At 43.4% G+C, this 16176-nt stretch overlaps 1 protein-coding gene across 4 annotated transcripts in view; it reads left to right on the top strand.

Moving 5' to 3' along the window:
* The window catches only part of acaca (acetyl-CoA carboxylase alpha), a 59976-nt gene that overhangs the window by 29057 nt on the left and 14743 nt on the right, over nucleotides 1–16176 (top strand). The window contains exons 28-44 of one of the 4 annotated variants that reach the window (XM_080780295.1): nucleotides 307–330; nucleotides 781–918; nucleotides 1841–1984; nucleotides 2495–2597; nucleotides 3521–3628; nucleotides 4037–4093; nucleotides 4728–4772; nucleotides 6006–6047; nucleotides 7796–8011; nucleotides 8344–8499; nucleotides 9213–9440; nucleotides 9599–9754; nucleotides 10247–10393; nucleotides 11537–11806; nucleotides 12457–12554; nucleotides 13338–13458; nucleotides 13920–14030. In XM_080780295.1, the coding sequence (XP_080636421.1) occupies nucleotides 307–330; nucleotides 781–918; nucleotides 1841–1984; nucleotides 2495–2597; nucleotides 3521–3628; nucleotides 4037–4093; nucleotides 4728–4772; nucleotides 6006–6047; nucleotides 7796–8011; nucleotides 8344–8499; nucleotides 9213–9440; nucleotides 9599–9754; nucleotides 10247–10393; nucleotides 11537–11806; nucleotides 12457–12554; nucleotides 13338–13458; nucleotides 13920–14030 (2164 nt within the window). The remainder of the gene's footprint in view (nucleotides 1–306; nucleotides 331–780; nucleotides 919–1840; nucleotides 1985–2494; nucleotides 2598–3520; nucleotides 3629–4036; nucleotides 4094–4727; nucleotides 4773–6005; nucleotides 6048–7795; nucleotides 8012–8343; nucleotides 8500–9212; nucleotides 9441–9598; nucleotides 9755–10246; nucleotides 10394–11536; nucleotides 11807–12456; nucleotides 12555–13337; nucleotides 13459–13919; nucleotides 14031–16176) is intronic. The other 3 variants (XM_080780297.1, XM_080780296.1, XM_080780298.1) reach the window with 3 other exon arrangements.

The raw sequence follows: 16176 nt of genomic DNA, 5'->3' as shown, positions 1-16176 counted from the left end.
TCCTATATACATTTAGACCATTTGAAGATAGCCGATCTACAGCACAAGAAATGGGACATTCTGCACACTGAGTACTTTTAATTTTGATACTTTTTGATGCCAATAATACTTTTGTACTTTTACTCAAGTAAGTTTTGAATTCCGGCCATTTACTTCTACGTTGCAGTGATGATTCTTTTACTTAAGTAAAACAATTGAGTGTCGTACCTTTTCCACCACTGCATATTCCTGAATTGTGACTGATTGTTTTCTGATCGACTGCCTGCCACTAACCATTTAGTAATCAATAATGTTGTTTGATTGCAGAGGGAACATCCCCACTCTAAACAGGTATAGTAACCGTTCTTCTTATTGAAATCTATATCCCTAAAGACATGACTGTAGCTAGCATGGTAGAACACTCCTCCACATAATGAAGTCATGTTATGATTGGCTATATGCTACTTTATTGCTATAATGAATCTGATGATGGAGACACTGGACTGAGGTCTGGCTGGTCAGCTTGGTATTTCTTAATTTACTCACAACAAGAGCATGGCCTTTGGCGGTTTCAGCCTCCATGTCCCGTGTGTGTGTGTGTGTGACCTGTCTAAATATTGTGTGTGCCATGTATTTGATCACTGTTGAGGGCAACTGCAATATACCATCGTGAGAACAATTTAAGTATTATGTAATTTCATTATGCTGTAAAACAAAACCTTTTAGATTATTTTCTTTTGGTGGGGAAAGGTTTTTACGTTGCTGTATATGTGCACTGAAATGTGTGAACTGTCCTACCAGGAAAGTGTCCGTTCCGATTATCATGGTTGGTAATTTTCAAGCAGCTAAGACCCGGGAGGATCTTAAAACACAGGATAGCAAAAGTCAAGATACAAATACAGAGGAGAGTAACACTTCAGATTCCGAATCTATGGACAGGTTTGGCCCTCAAATAAATATACCTCCTCTAAAAACTGGGGCAACTCTTTTTCACTTTAAAGGGACTAACATTCAACAATGTGGAACCCTTCGGGATATGAAAAAATATCTCTGGTTGGGAACCTGCGTTCTTTTCGGTGTCTTTTTTTTTTTACCCCATCATACCTGATATGTTTGGGTTCATAAATATTGCAATCACTGTTCGGCTTGACTAACATGGTCTTTCCACATGCCCTCTGTAATTCTCTTATAGTAATTTTTTATTGATAATTGATACATGACAATGTTTTTAGTGAGGTCCAACGGGGGAAAAAAAATAATTACACTTCTTTCTACTCTGCTCTGACCCACATTCACAGTAGGGTTTTCTTTAAGCGTGAATTTGGAGCCAGCTTGCTGTATTAAAGCACTTGAGAAGCGAACTAAATATGGGCATGATGGAAGCCAGGTGCACAGGGTGACCAGATGTCCCCCTTTGCGTGGGACAGTCCCTCATTTCCAAGACTTCTTTCAGGTGTCCCACAAATTGAGACCCTGTCCCACATTGTGATTGGCAGGCATCAGTGTTCAAATGCCCTAATAGTTAGTCCCCTAATGGCCTTCTTGTTGTCTATCTTTTTAAAACAAAATGTGTTACTCCAGAGGGGTTTCATTTTAAAATGATAGACAATATTAGGCCTATGGTCGAATATGACATCAAGACATTTTGATAGCAACTTAAGTAATATGTTTCTAACCTCGTCCCATCCCACACAAGCGACACTTCTGTCCCTCAAATGAACAGTCTGGATCTGGTCACCCGGCGTGCATCCACTCTGCTAAAGCTCTGGGCTGGGAGGGGGGAACTATGTACCGTTGGGTTGCACGCCTCCTCCAGTGTAACGTGTGTTGTTCTGTGTGTGTTGTCGCCATCACTCTCCAGGATGTCGTTCTCGTCCAACCTGAACCACTACGGCATGGTGCACGCGGGCGGGGTCAGCGACGTGCTGCTGGACACCTCCTTCACGCCGCCATGCCAGCGCATGGGCGCCATGGTGTCCTTCCGCTCCTTCCAGGAGTTCACCAGGTCAGCTCTTAAACCTGGAATGGGCTATATGCACAGTTGTACACAAGCCATTTTGGAGAGAACTTGGGCCCCTTTCCCTACTTCCTTCAGGTGTTACCGCTGATGGTAAATGAAGGCTCTGTTCCATTCTGGTCAAACAGAGTCCGGGTGCATGTTTGGCTTACTGGAAACACTCTGCTACACCAGTGGGTGTCAAAGTGTCCCCGAGTGTGGTTCCAAATGGTCCCGTACAGGTGTGTAACTCTGAGAGGGTACAAATGGAACCAAATGGACCCATTTGTACACTCTCAGAGTTACGGGGGTCCTTAAAATTAAAAGGTTTAAGAGCCACTGAAATGGAACAGAGCCTTAATCAGTATATCATTGGTAACACCTGTGAAGGAAGTAGGGGGACCCCTGATCCCACCTTTAGAACCGGGCGTCTATAGTCTGTGCATAACGTCTCTGTTGTAAGCAATAAAGCTCCTTTTGAATTGAAAATGTGATGTAACTAACCCCGTCTCTCTGCAGGAACATTAACGACGTGCTGAGCTGCTTCTCAGACTCTCCGCCGCCCAGTCCCACCTTCCCAGAGGGAGGCGGCCCTGTGCTCTACGCCGAGGACGACATCAAGGTGAGGACACGAGCAGCGCCAGCTTGGTGCTGTTGACACCTTCCCTCCCAGTGGTGGAGACTTTCTATCACTGGGAGTCAACTGTCAACACCACTTTACTTAAAGGGACACTTCACCCTTTTTGCAAAAAAATATATGTTAATGATGTTTAGAAGCTTTAGATCACTTTCCTGGGGGTATTTATGTGTGTAATATGTGGTTTTAGATATTTTAGATTGTAGCAGTGAGCCTGTTGTCTCTGATGTCATGGACACTGGTCTCACTACCTTCCTGGACTACAATTCCCATAATTATTTGGTGCACTGCTCCTCCTTGTGGATAGGGGGGAGAGCTGTCTTACTGAGACAACATGTAGTCCAGGAAGGAAGTGAGCCCAGTGTCCATGACATCAGAGACAACAGGCTCACTGCTACAATCTAAAATATCTAGAACCACATATTACACACATAAATACCCCCAGGAAAGTGTTCTAAAGCTTCTAAACGTCATTAACATATATTTTTTTGCAAAAAGGGTGAAGTGTCCCTTTAAGTACTGTTCAATTTTGAGTTATTTGGTACTTTACTTGAGTATTTCCAATTTCCAGTGCTTTTACTTCTACTCCACTACATCTCAGATCCAAATGTTGTACTTTTACTCTACACTATGTTTATTTTAAAACTTCAGTGCTGGATACATAGCCGGTAATGAGTGCTTTTACTTTTGGTACTTTTAAGTACATTTTGATGCCAATACTAAGTACATTTTTGAATTCCGGACTTTAACTTGTAACAGAGTATCTCTATATTGCAGTATTGATACTTGATACTCAAGTAAGAAATGTGAGTACCTTTTCTCACACCACTGATTGCATCAAAACAAATGCAATCTCTCTGACAACATTGCCAGTGTATTGATTCAGGTTGTTCTTTGTCCCCTTGCAGAGTATCCAGGACGAGCCTATTCACATCCTGAACGTGGCCATAAAGACGGACAGTGACATCGATGACGACGGCCTGGCGGCCATGTTCCGGGAGTTCACTCAGTCAAAGGTCAGAGCTCAGCCTAGCCTCTGATTCCTCCTCTGTTCAACACGCGAAGTCGTGGTGGTCAGTTTATGGAGTCGAGCGACATGTCTCCTTTTTTGTGTTGCATGACGTTCCGGGGTTTGGGCATTCATAGTTTCTGCGACTCGCCAATAACTTACTTCTTTTTTACAACCAGTCAGAGTGTGCAACATTTTAGGACGGCGTCTGCGACCATACATTTTTCCAGAACTATGCGACACCACCCAGTGCTCTCCCGTGACACATTGCTGCCGTTTTTGACAATACGTTTTGTTTTGCGCAATGCGTTGCTCGACACAGCATGAATAGACCTTTTATTTCTAGGTTCTGTTACAGTTTGGAGAGATCTTCTCATTCTAACATCGTCTAATTTGATTTGATTTTTCATCCTAGAAATCGGTGCTCTTCGAACACGGCATCCGCAGGCTGACGTTCTTAGTGGCTCAGAAGGTGAGGACCTCCTTTCTTATCATCCCAGTGCAGGACAACCCCGTTTCCTTACAAGCCACTCCCTTGCTTATCACTAAATCCCTTTATCTCAATAGACTGTATCAAATGTAGCACAGATTGTTTTGTGCAATTTCGTTTGTGTGAAATGACGTAATTGCGATAATCTAAGCCCAGTGGTTCCCAAACGTTTTAGCCCTTGACCCAAAGGAGAAATTGTATGTCTCCACGGGACCCAAACTAGTGAACATAACGGATCTAAAACCGTAGATTTCACTACTTAAAAATATGTTTTCTAATTCCTGAAATGTCTTTGATTTTTCTTTTATTTCTTCATGAAATTACTGAAAGAAATCATTGAATTTTCTTTGTAATTCATATAATATAACATTGAAACATTTTATATTATATGTTATACTTTTGGGGGAATGTTTTTTGAAAAGAAATAAGAGGACCCATAAAAATGTGTCCGGCCCACAAATGGGTCCCGACCCAGTGTTTGGGAACCAGTGATCTAAGCCGTTTTAAGCTAATTAACTTGTGAAATTTGGCTGCCACCCTTTTCTGCCTGTGTGCACCCGCTCATCATCTCCTTCCCTGTATCTCTTTTGCCTTTGCTTTGTTTTCACGCTGGCAGGATTTCAGGAAACAGATCAACTATGAGGTGGACCAAAGGTTTCATGTGAGTAGATGAATGACCGAATAGAGGAATCTAGTTTATTCATCCTGTGCTCTTTCCACGTGTTCATAACATAAAATGACATTTTTAGTAAATGTTTATACGTCCAAAAGGCATTCCCGAGCTCGGTGGTGTTATTACCTTGTTCTACAGTACATAAGTATTACTAGTACTACACAGGTCCATTTTTAATCACCCACAATCAAGCCTTTGTTAAAAAGTACACCCACTCATTTCAAATAAAAGGTGTTTTTTCTCCCCTAAAGAGATATGGGGGAATGTCTTTGCAATCATGGTGACAATAGTCCTTTGATTTTCCTGGCCTTGGACAACAGACTCTGATGAGAATTAATGGCGTTCATTTGTGTGTCGCCGTCATTTGCTGCCACTTGTTAAACGTATAGCGGCACTCAGTCGCTGTTGAACAAGCCTGCTCACATTCTAAACCAGACTACAGTATGTGATCACGCCACCATGGTTCTCAGAATACTGCAAAATGAAACCCAGCATTAAATCGTGACCGTACAGGTTCTGCCGTGCCATGTACAATTACAGTCTTGTTTTCATGCAGGCTTTGAGTCAGCAATCATTGCGCATACTGACAATTGGTCCGGTATTGTCCTGACAAGTGGGCACTTCTCCCGGTATAACGTCTCCAACAAGCCAACCGATTTACATTTAGAAATTCAGATACATCGCTGGGATGTTTTATTCATTGGCGTCTTGAATGGTGCTCCAAATATTGTCCATATCGCTGTCGTATAATGTGAGCATTTGAATTGAATGCACTGTGATTCTCCTGTGAGATAGACCAGTGGTTTTCAACCACATTTCACATCAAGGTCCATTATGTATTGGGTGTTTGCGCCACAGACCATCAGTCGATGACATTTAGCCTCTCAGAACCAAACCACCTGGACCCGTAAGGACCGGACCACTGGTTGAAAACCACTGATTGAAAGAGCACAGTGTGTAAAAACAAGCTCCAGATGATGGCAGCATAATAAACCATATTTGCTGGTGTAACAGTTCATCCATCATCTGCACTCAATAGCTTTCAACAATGCTGCATATGTGTCTGGCTGTTGTTTTTTACTCTCATGCCATGCATGCACTGCCACTAACCAGAATAGCTGGTATTGTACATTTTAAAATTTACAATTGAGGTGGTGTTTACCATCCGTTGTATGTTTTGTTTTTCTTGAATTTCTCGTCTCTCTCTCTCTCCCCTCACAGAGAGAGTTCCCAAAGTTCTTCACATTCCGTGCCAGAGACAAAGTGAGTATCTTATCTTCATACCATATTGTGTCAGTAGTGTTATCTTCATACCATATTGTGTCAGTAGTGTTATCTTCATACCATATTGTGTCAGTAGTAGTGAGTATCTTCATACCAAATAATATAAACGAAATAAGGAAAAGTGGTGGAGGCTCCACTTCCGCTTTAATATTTGACAGAGCTTCCGTTGCTGCAGACTGTATGACGGAAGCATTTGAGAATTGCGAGAGGCAACGGTCTGGCAACACAAGAGTTTTAACACCCGATCATTTGGAGATAATTGAACAAGGGTCCATTGATTGTGTTTATGTGACTGCTATGGCATTCACAAGTAGAAGATGTGAGAAATTACAGTCTCTCTCTCACCACTAAAACTCACTCCATGATCGGCAATGGCTCTTCCTCTCTAGTGCCCCCACCCCCCCCACGATAGTTTCACTACAATGGCACTACCAAAACCCATTACAGTAATGAACTATTCAATTATGTCTCCCATTTAAGAGAAATGACGCCCATTAGCGGGCTTCTGAGTTTAGATTGCCTTTGATTTCATTTACTTAGTAACCACCACAGCTCACGGGAATCTCTGGAGTTGATGACGGGAGAAGCCAACTAGTGAATGGAACTTTGAACAAATCATTTATAGCAGTGGTTCTCAACCTGCGAGTCCCTGATTATATATATATTTTTTGTGTAGTGTAGAAAAAGTATTATGTTTCCAGAGTATTGACTTATAATAACTTTTAACTTTAACCAAATCAGTTGAAACAATATACGACAATACCTTTGAATTGCATATATACATAGCATCACAAATAACATTTTGACAAATACTTGTCTGAACATTTATTTGTTACGCAGTGTAGTTATTAGAAAATCTACACGGATATATTTTTTTCATAATGGAAACCATAATTGTTTGGCTGCATTTGTCGTCATCTCCATGGACACTTCCCAGACGGCACAAACATTTAATAATTTAGTTTGCCTCTTATTTAGAAAAGAGATTCATGGAGAACAATTATTATTTTCCCAATACATTAAGGGGAAATGATGAGTATAGGTAGGACCGTTTCAGTTAGTTTACTTATGTATAATAAATTAGCGGTTTGATTTTAAAAGCATTTAGTTAAGAAGAAGAAAAAAGGAACGAGAGTGTTTTTTCTTTATTTTATTTTGTATCATTTAAAAAAGAATGTCTGTAATTCACTTAATTTACAACAACATGTTGGGAAAGTTTGAGAGCAAGAGTGTCTGTCCTGTTGTCTGTTTTGTTTGTCTGTAAACTCATTGTTTAAATGTTTTTTGTTTTTCCTGTTTATCACATTTATGTCTTTTTTATGATTTTTGTCATTTTATTTAACTGAACTACTCATTATCATTGTCGATAATATTCTGTTGCCTAAAAAATGCCTAATGAAAACGGTATTAAAAAAAAAAAAAGCATTTAGTTACATAACATAAGCATAGGTATTTGCACTCAAATGTCAAATATGGTGTAAATAAATCTACAAAGAATTCTGGATTTTTTAAATCTGGAAAAATATGGAATTTTAAAATGAAAATGTGTAGGAAACCTGAATGTAATGCCTCAACGCCTTCAATTCCAAGTGCGTGTCAGGGTGGGGGTCCCCCCACTTCAAATCTGATTTATTTTGGGGTCATGGCCTGAAAGGGTTGAAAACCTCTGGTTTTATAGGCTTGATATTGCTTTTATATGACTGTGACTCACTCGCCTGCTCCCGTAGTTTGAGGAGGACAGGATCTACCGTCACCTGGAGCCGGCGCTGGCCTTCCAGCTGGAGCTGAACCGCATGCGCAACTTTGCCCTGACGGCCATTCCCTGTGCCAACCACAAGATGCACCTGTACCTGGGCGCCGCCCGCGTGGAGGCGGGCACGGAGGTCACCGACTACCGCTTCTTTGTCCGCGCCATCATCCGCCACTCGGACCTCGTCACCAAGGTGAGCAGAAGAAGAGTCTAAACATTTGCCTAATTTCCTTTCTTCTTATTTTGAGGGGCAGAGCTTTGTGTGTTTGTGTGTACCACATTTTAGATGCTTTGATTGGCTGAGCACGGAATGTGATGTATGTATGAGGATGTATGACGATAAGAGTGTGATCCCCCCCCCCCCTTTCCCATTAGCTTTTTTTTCTGGTTGTATTAACCGCCCAGAGCTTTGTGTGTTTTCACATTTCATTCAGGAACTCCCTTTTCTGGCGTCATATTAGTAGGTGAACATTTGCAGAAAATGGCACAATTCCACTTGACCTTTTGGCCCTTCCTTCTCTGTAGGAGGCATCGTTCGAGTACCTTCACAACGAGGCAGAGCGCCTCCTGCTGGAAGCCATGGATGAGCTGGAGGTGGCGTTCAACAACACCACCGTACGAACCGACTGCAACCACATCTTCCTCAACTTTGTGCCCACCGTCATCATGGACCCCTCAAAGGTTAGTCCAATAACCCATTCTGACCTGAGATCAGATTCTAAAAATGTCTTCTACATCCTGACAGTTTTCATTCTGACCTGAGATCAGATTCTAAAAATGTCTTCTATGTCAGTCGCTCTTCGATTTAGCGTGCCACTCGGTGGCGCGCTATGAGCTTGTAGATCTGCTATTTTTAAATAGCTAAAGCATAACGTAATGCTAATACCAAAAGGGGTTCCCGCCCCAAAATGGGATAATCAGGTTCAGGTTCAGTTACATTTTCAATTCAAAGGGCTTTATTGGCATGAGAAAACGCACGTTTACATTGCCAAAGCAAAAAGTGGTGGAATAATACAGTCAAAACAAAATGCATGTACAAGTGAAGGTCAGAATCTCCCAATGGACCCAGAGTCCGAAATGAAGTGTCAATATTGCGGGTTTCACGTGGTATCCGGATTCCGGAATGCTCACATTAAAACACTGTCGCCCTAGTTATTTTTCCGCCAACATCACACCAACCTCTCAGTGGGGCAGTTGTATTCTTGTATCAGTTTTACTGAGCATAAGGTTACCATAGGTAACCCTAACCATAGTTTAAGCGTAGGTTACATAGGAATACCATCCTGAGCAGTTCCGCTGACTGTTTTGAGGCGAGTTCATTCATTGGTATTCTTTTCACGTGTGTTGCTATTGTCTTCCTACTGTTTTTCACCGTTCATCACGCCCGCCATCAGATCGAGGAGTCGGTGCGCTCCATGGTGATGCGTTACGGCAGCCGCCTGTGGAAGCTGCGTGTCCTCCAGGCCGAGCTGAAGATCAACATCCGCCTGACGCCCACGGGCAAACAGATCCCCATCCGCCTGTTCCTCACCAACGAGTCGGGCTACTACCTGGACATCAGCCTGTACAAGGAGGTCACTGACTCCCGGTCGGAGCAGGAGGTCGGGCCCAAAGACCGACAGGTGGGGCTCGACGTCTCTCGTTTTCATTCATTTTAATACCATCCACAACTTTTGGCTGGTCACTACCCTAGGTTTCTCTAAAAATAGAGCTTATAAAATGCAGGGGAAATAAGTTCTTTGCAGAAGTGACACACTTCTCTGTCCGTCTGTTTGTCCAGATCCAGTTCCAGGCCTATGGAGACAAGCAGGGGCCTCTACATGGCATGCTCATCAACACACCATATGTCACCAAGGACCTGTTGCAGTCCAAACGCTTCCAGGCCCAGTCCCTGGGAACCACCTACGTTTATGACTTCCCTGAGATGTTCAGACAGGTAGGATGAGTCCCTGAGATGTTCAGACAGGTAGGATGAGTCCCTGGGAACCACCTACGTTTATGACTTCCCTGAGATGTTCAGACAGGTAGGATGAGTCCCTGCAGGCACCACCTACGTCTATGACTTCCCTGAGATGTTCAGACAGGTACTGTACTTAAGTACAATTTAGTGGGGGATTTTTTTAGCGTCAAGGCCAATAAGAGGGTTAAGTACATTTTGATGCCAATACCTTTGTACTTTTACTCAAGTAAATTGTGACTTTTACTTGTAACAGAGTAGTTCTATATTGCAGCATTCAAGTACTTTTTCCACCACTGGCATAGACCTTACCCCCAGTGAATTCACAGCAGTGTTAATTTTTAATAACACACCTTTAATCCTAGTCCCATTTAGTCTTCTGAAAAACCTTATTCATTTAGTCTTGGTCAACAAAATGAACACTGAAACACAGTAACACACACATAATTATTTTTCTCTCATTCCTGCCAGGCTCTGAGGAAGCTGTGGCATTCCACGGAAACGTTCGCCTACCTGCCCAAATGCCCTCTACCCTCCGAGCTGCTCACCTTCACTGAGCTGGTGCTGGACGCCCAGGGGCAGCTGGTGCAGATGAATCGCCTGCCAGGAGGAAATGAGGTACGTGAGACCTCACTTCTTCAGCCACACGGGGAGCGAAATTCAAAACAAATGATCACGAGGAAGTGAATATGAAAAAGTATATGCTCTTACAGCCAATTACCATGCCAATGTGGAGCTTTTTAACCCATTCTGACCTGAGATCAGATTCATACCAGGTTTCCACTAGACACACACTGGTCTGATTAACCCATTCTGACCTGAGATCAGATTCTAAAAATGTCAGTCGTTCTTCGATTTTTCAAAAATAGCAGACCTACAAGCTCGTATCGCGCCACTCGGTGGCGCGATATGAGCTTGTAGATCTGCTATTTTTCAATAGCTAAAGCATAACATGATGCTAACACCAAAATGGGTGCCGGGTCAGAATGGGTTAAACATGTCCCTTTATACGGTGCAGTTTTCCTTCTCGTCTCTAGGGGTCTCTGTTTTTCTTTGGATGGATACATTCATTGCTTAGTGGTTATATTTTACAGTTTATTTTTGTGTTGCATAGAAGATTAAAAAAAAATCACACTCGTGTGGCGAGCCCCTCAAGTCCATAGACTTGGCTGGCAAAAAAAATAACATCAAACTGCCCTGAACACACATTAAAGTCTATAGACTTAGCAGGGGACGGGGAATTTATAATTAGGCTATAAACAAACATAAAAAAGTCCATAGACTTGGCTGGCCTATGACGCAATAGTCGCAGTCCCACCCCCTTTCATGACGACGACGACAGGCCCAGGAAATAATTCCCCATGCAAAAAAGTATTTATTGAAAGTAAGCAAACTCGGATCGTGACGAATCATGGCAACAAACAAATTATTAGAAAGAAGAAAAAAAGAGCACGGTACAACACTTTTTTTTGTTTTTCTTCTTTGTAATAATTTGTTCGACCCAAAATATTGTGTTTGTTGTCATGATTTATCACGATCGGAGTTTGCTTTGTCCGCGGCTTACAGATCTTTAAACAAAAAAAAACATGGGGAATTATTTCCTGGGCCTCTCGTCATGAAAGGGGGGTGCGACTACGACGCTCTATTTCAGAAAGCCATGTATTATGTAGTGCAAAATGCTCTGAACCCAGAAGGATGTACTGTATACTACTGTATATAAAATGTACATGAACTACATGCGTGTCCCTGGTGTTCCTCTAGATCGGTATGGTGGCGTGGCGGATGACCCTGCGCACTCCAGAGTACCCGGCGGGCCGGGAGATCATCGTCATCAGCAACGACATCACGCACAAGATCGGCTCGTTCGGCCCCCAGGAGGACGTGCTGTTCCTGCAGGCCTCGGAGATGGCGCGCGAGAGCCGATTACCTCGCATCTACATCGCCGCCAACAGCGGTGCCCGCATCGGCCTGGCTGAGGAGATCAGGCACATGTTCCACGTGGCCTGGCACGACCCGTCCGACTACTACAAGGTCAGTCTGCAGCGCTATAGGATCTATGCATGACTGTAGTTACCACTAGTCGTGTTTCCCGAAGATGGCATATCCGTCTCCCGTTCATTTTCTCACATAGCTTTGTTTAATTGGCTTGGCAGCAGAGACAAAGTTTCAATCTAACCATTTTGAACCTGCTGTCCCTTTTTTTTTTGGGCTTATCTAAAATAGGGAATTTTTCAGAGTGTCCTGTCAATAACTCTTCCTTCTTCCGGGCCGCTTCCCTACTTCCTTCACGGTGTTACCGATGATAATAATTAAGGCTCTGTTCCATTTAGTGTACAGTGGTTCGCAAACTTTTAAATTTCAGTGACCCCCATAACTCTGAGAGTGTACAAATGTACACTCTAAGAGTTACACACCCATATGGGGCCATTTGGAACCCACTCAAGGACACTTGAGACCCACTGGTGTAGCAGAGTGTTTCCAGTGAGCCAACACGCACAATTGCAGCACCCTGTCTCTGTTTGACCAGAATGGAACAGAGCCTTCATTAGTATTAGCGGTATAACACCTGTGATGGAAGCAGGGAAGGGGCCCAAGTTCTTTCCAAAAGGGCGTCTGTGCTTAGAGCCCATTGCATGTGCCAGTCTTTTGTCTTTTCAAACGGTTGTTTCTGTTGACGACAGGGCTTCAAGTACCTCTACCTGACACCCCAGGATTACAAGAAGGTCTCAGCCTTAAACTCTGTGCACTGTGAGCACGTGGAGGATGAGGGAGAGTCCAGGTGTGTGTGTAGCGTATTGTATTCACGAACCCATGAAGACCTGGAGCGCATCTGTGTCACCTTAGCTTTTAACCACTTTAAACTGTTAATGTAAACTTTAGCTGTTGAAAAATAGCAGATCTAAAAGCTCATAGCGCTGCACTGAGTCTATCGATTGAAGGGCTGCAACTATTGATTATCTCTATAGTCATGTGAGCAAGGCGGATCTGTCCCATTTTCTTTTTCATATTCCATCTTAGCCAATATTCCATATTGGCTAAGATGGAATATGAAAAAAAAATGGGACTGGCATTGGATTGGCATATAAAGTTTGTGGCCCATTTTGAACAAAATGAAACAAAACTCAAATTATTAACACAACGTCCGATTTCTGTGAAAGTTCACACGCGCCACCAGGAGGCAGATGAATTGCTGGCCCACAATAACCTACCTGACATGTGGAGACCTGTACTCTGAGGTGCTCTTTTTCTAGTTAATTGATTTTAGTATTAAGTTATTGATTATCGATTGTTTTAAAATAATCATTAGTCATTACATTGATTGGTTGGATTAACCGTTGCATGATTGCATTCCTAAAAACCCTAAAAAACAGTGACTTACTGTGCTTTCATTTGACAAATAATTTGTCAATGCATTGATTAGCCTGGTAGACCATTCCGGTCGCATTGTGAATTCCGCCCTCGGGCGGGTTCACCAGGCAATGTATTGATTGGACGCTTTAAAAGGGCTTGAGGTTTGGTCTGACGGGTGTGTCCATGTTGTGTGTATGGCGTGGCGTTCCAGGTACAAGATCACAGACATCATTGGGAAGGACGAGGGTCTGGGCGTGGAGAACCTGAAGGGATCTGGGATGATCGCAGGGGAGACCTCTCTGGCTTACGAGGAGATCATTACCATGAACCTGGTAAGAAACCCACAGTGGACACACACACACACACACACACACATGCAGGGCCTTGTACTCCGTTATTAACAATTTGGGTGCCAGGGAATATTTTCAGAATAAAGGCGCTAGGACTGCCATGCAGATGAGGGAGATTTTTACTCTGAAAACGGCCGCCTTTCATTTCCCCATAAAACCGGGAGGTGAAATCTTCCTTTACTACATCGCAGTCGTAAAACGGATCTCTCTTTAGAAGCGTTGATATTCTAAACGAGATGCATGATGAAGTGCCAACTGAATTAGGAATTGCGAAGGAAGTGAGCACACACAAGTGAAGCCCCAGTAAGCGCCTTAGGAAACGTGTGGATAATATCTGTGTTCTATGCTGTACTGTACTGCTTAAATACTGCAATACTATGATTGGTTTTTGGTCCTTTTTACATATCACTGGAGATGGGTGACCAGATGTTGTTGTCCTACAGGTAACGTGTCGGGCCATAGGGATCGGAGCGTACCTGGTGAGGCTGGGCCAGCGCACCATTCAAGTGGAGAACTCTCATATCATCCTGACTGGAGCTGGAGCTCTCAACAAGGTACACATTCTGTACAGTTACATCATCCCTTTTCCTGCATTCTGTTGGCACTGCTGCGAGAGCTCTGCAGTCAATGGCGGCATGGATTCCGTTAATATGCTACCGTCTTACTGATGTAGCCCCTGTGTGTATGAATTGTGGCTCTACGACAAATGAGCCCATTCCTACTGCAGGACAAAAGGCAACGGTCTGTTCTGCTCTCCTGATTGTCACGTGTTCCGAAATATAGGAAGCATGGCGTGTGCAATTGTGGGCTTGTGCACTCGCTGTGCCCTAAATAAATGCCATTAATGCATCTGCATTTTAATCTTCAATTTACGACTGCCATGCATTAACGGCATTCATTCTGTGACTATGGCAAAGAAACCTGATAAGGAAGTGGATGTGCGTTGGTTGGTGGTAGTGAAATTGTAATTGTGGAGAGGTAAAAATAAGAGTGCATTCTGAAAGGGCAAACGGCAGCACATGGTGATGTCTAAATCATAGACATTGTATGTGGTGTGGTGTGTGTGTGCTGCGTTCCGGCTCAGTGGCCATGCGTTCTTCTACTAGCCTGTTCTACGTTGATTCCCTTTCGATCCCAGCCTGCCCGCTCTGACTGGAATAATTGAAAGTGAACCGTGCAGTTGTTATTTGCATAGAAATGGTGTGACATGCCGGAGGCTGCAGCCTGGGACACTCATATCATTTGTTTCTAATCAAAATGAAGTCTCGCTGTGTGTGTGTGTGTGTGTGTGTGTGTGTGTGTCAAGTCACATGGTGTGTTGCAACAGGACAGAACAAGTAAACCATTTGCACCTATCTTTGCTGGAAGCACCCCTGCTTCTTTCAAATTGAGACCTAATGAAAAATGCATGTTTCAACACCTTTAGATCACATCCACGTTCTGTATTGTGCACCTATTTAATAATATATACCAAAACGAAATGCATTCTTGTATCAAAATACAAGAAATTTTCCCTATTCTGGGGTTAGCATTCTACTACAAAAATAGCTGATCTATCTGCTATTGTGTCAATTGAAGACAGGAGGGGGCCTGCCTAGTAAGTACAGAGCCCTTGGGAATCCGGTCAACTTAAGTGTGTACTAGGTAGGGTCCTACTCAGGGCTCCCAATCCCAGGAAATATCGGAATGTGCAGCACTGTACCGAATTCAGCAGTGGCCATTGAAGAGGCGTATGTCACGTGTAATTCATAGCACATGATATTGAACATAAACTACAATGTTTACTATGATTGTAAATGTGTCAGATTCAACGGTGAGATTCAAAGTGATACTACTTTTAATGACGGCCCTCGTGTATCGCAGAGGGATGAATATCCTATTCCGTCATGTCCATATGTTGTGCCGTTTCATGGCTATTAACTTTAACTTAATGGAGAGGAGGCTTGCATCCAGATCCAGAGATCGTAATTTTGTTGAATGCCGGAAATACCTCCGTTTCTTTTTATGGGGGCTGAATAGTAACTACTAGCATCCAAACCCCCAGTGGACAACTCGGTGCCCCCTCCCCCCTCCTCCCCCCTCCTCCTCTTCCTCCTCACCTCTCTCACACTCACACACACGCAAGCGTGCGAGTGCACATACACACACACACTTCACACCTCCTCACTCCCTCACTCTCAGTCCCTCCTCCTATTTCCTTCTCTGCTGTCTAGTATGGAATCTTAATGAAGCAGGCACTCGCCGCAGGCTCTCTCTGTGACTGTGTGTGTGTGTGTGTGTGTGTGTGTGTGACTGTGCGTGTGTGTGTGTGTGTGTGTGTGTGTGTGTGTGTGTGTGTGTGTGTGTGTGTGTGTGTGTGTGTGTCAAGGTGACTGCAATACTTCCTGGGGCCACAGTCTGTGCTGACAGCTTTAGGAGAGTGCCCCAGATTTGTATCCAGACACATAACCATTAATGGTAATAAAGAAAGTAAATGATGGCCGAAGAGGTGAGAGCCGAGAGTAAAGGATTGAGCTCCTCTCAGATTTTTTTATTTTATTTTTTTATATCTTTTTATTTTTTATTCTTTTTATGGAACCGTGTCTGGTCCGGGCCACCTGTTCCTGGCTGCCTGACAAGAGGGGACGCTGAGATAGTGGGGTATTTATGGGTCGGGGGGGCAGTTAAAGGAGCCGTTTGGATGCCAAAACGAGTTCTGTG

This window comes from Protomyctophum bolini (genome assembly GCF_963924005.1).
Source record: "Protomyctophum bolini genome assembly, chromosome: 13".
Taxonomy (NCBI): Eukaryota; Metazoa; Chordata; class Actinopteri; order Myctophiformes; family Myctophidae; genus Protomyctophum; species Protomyctophum bolini.
The sequence above is the reverse complement of the archived record's forward strand: the minus strand, read 5'-3'. Positions and strand labels throughout refer to the sequence as shown.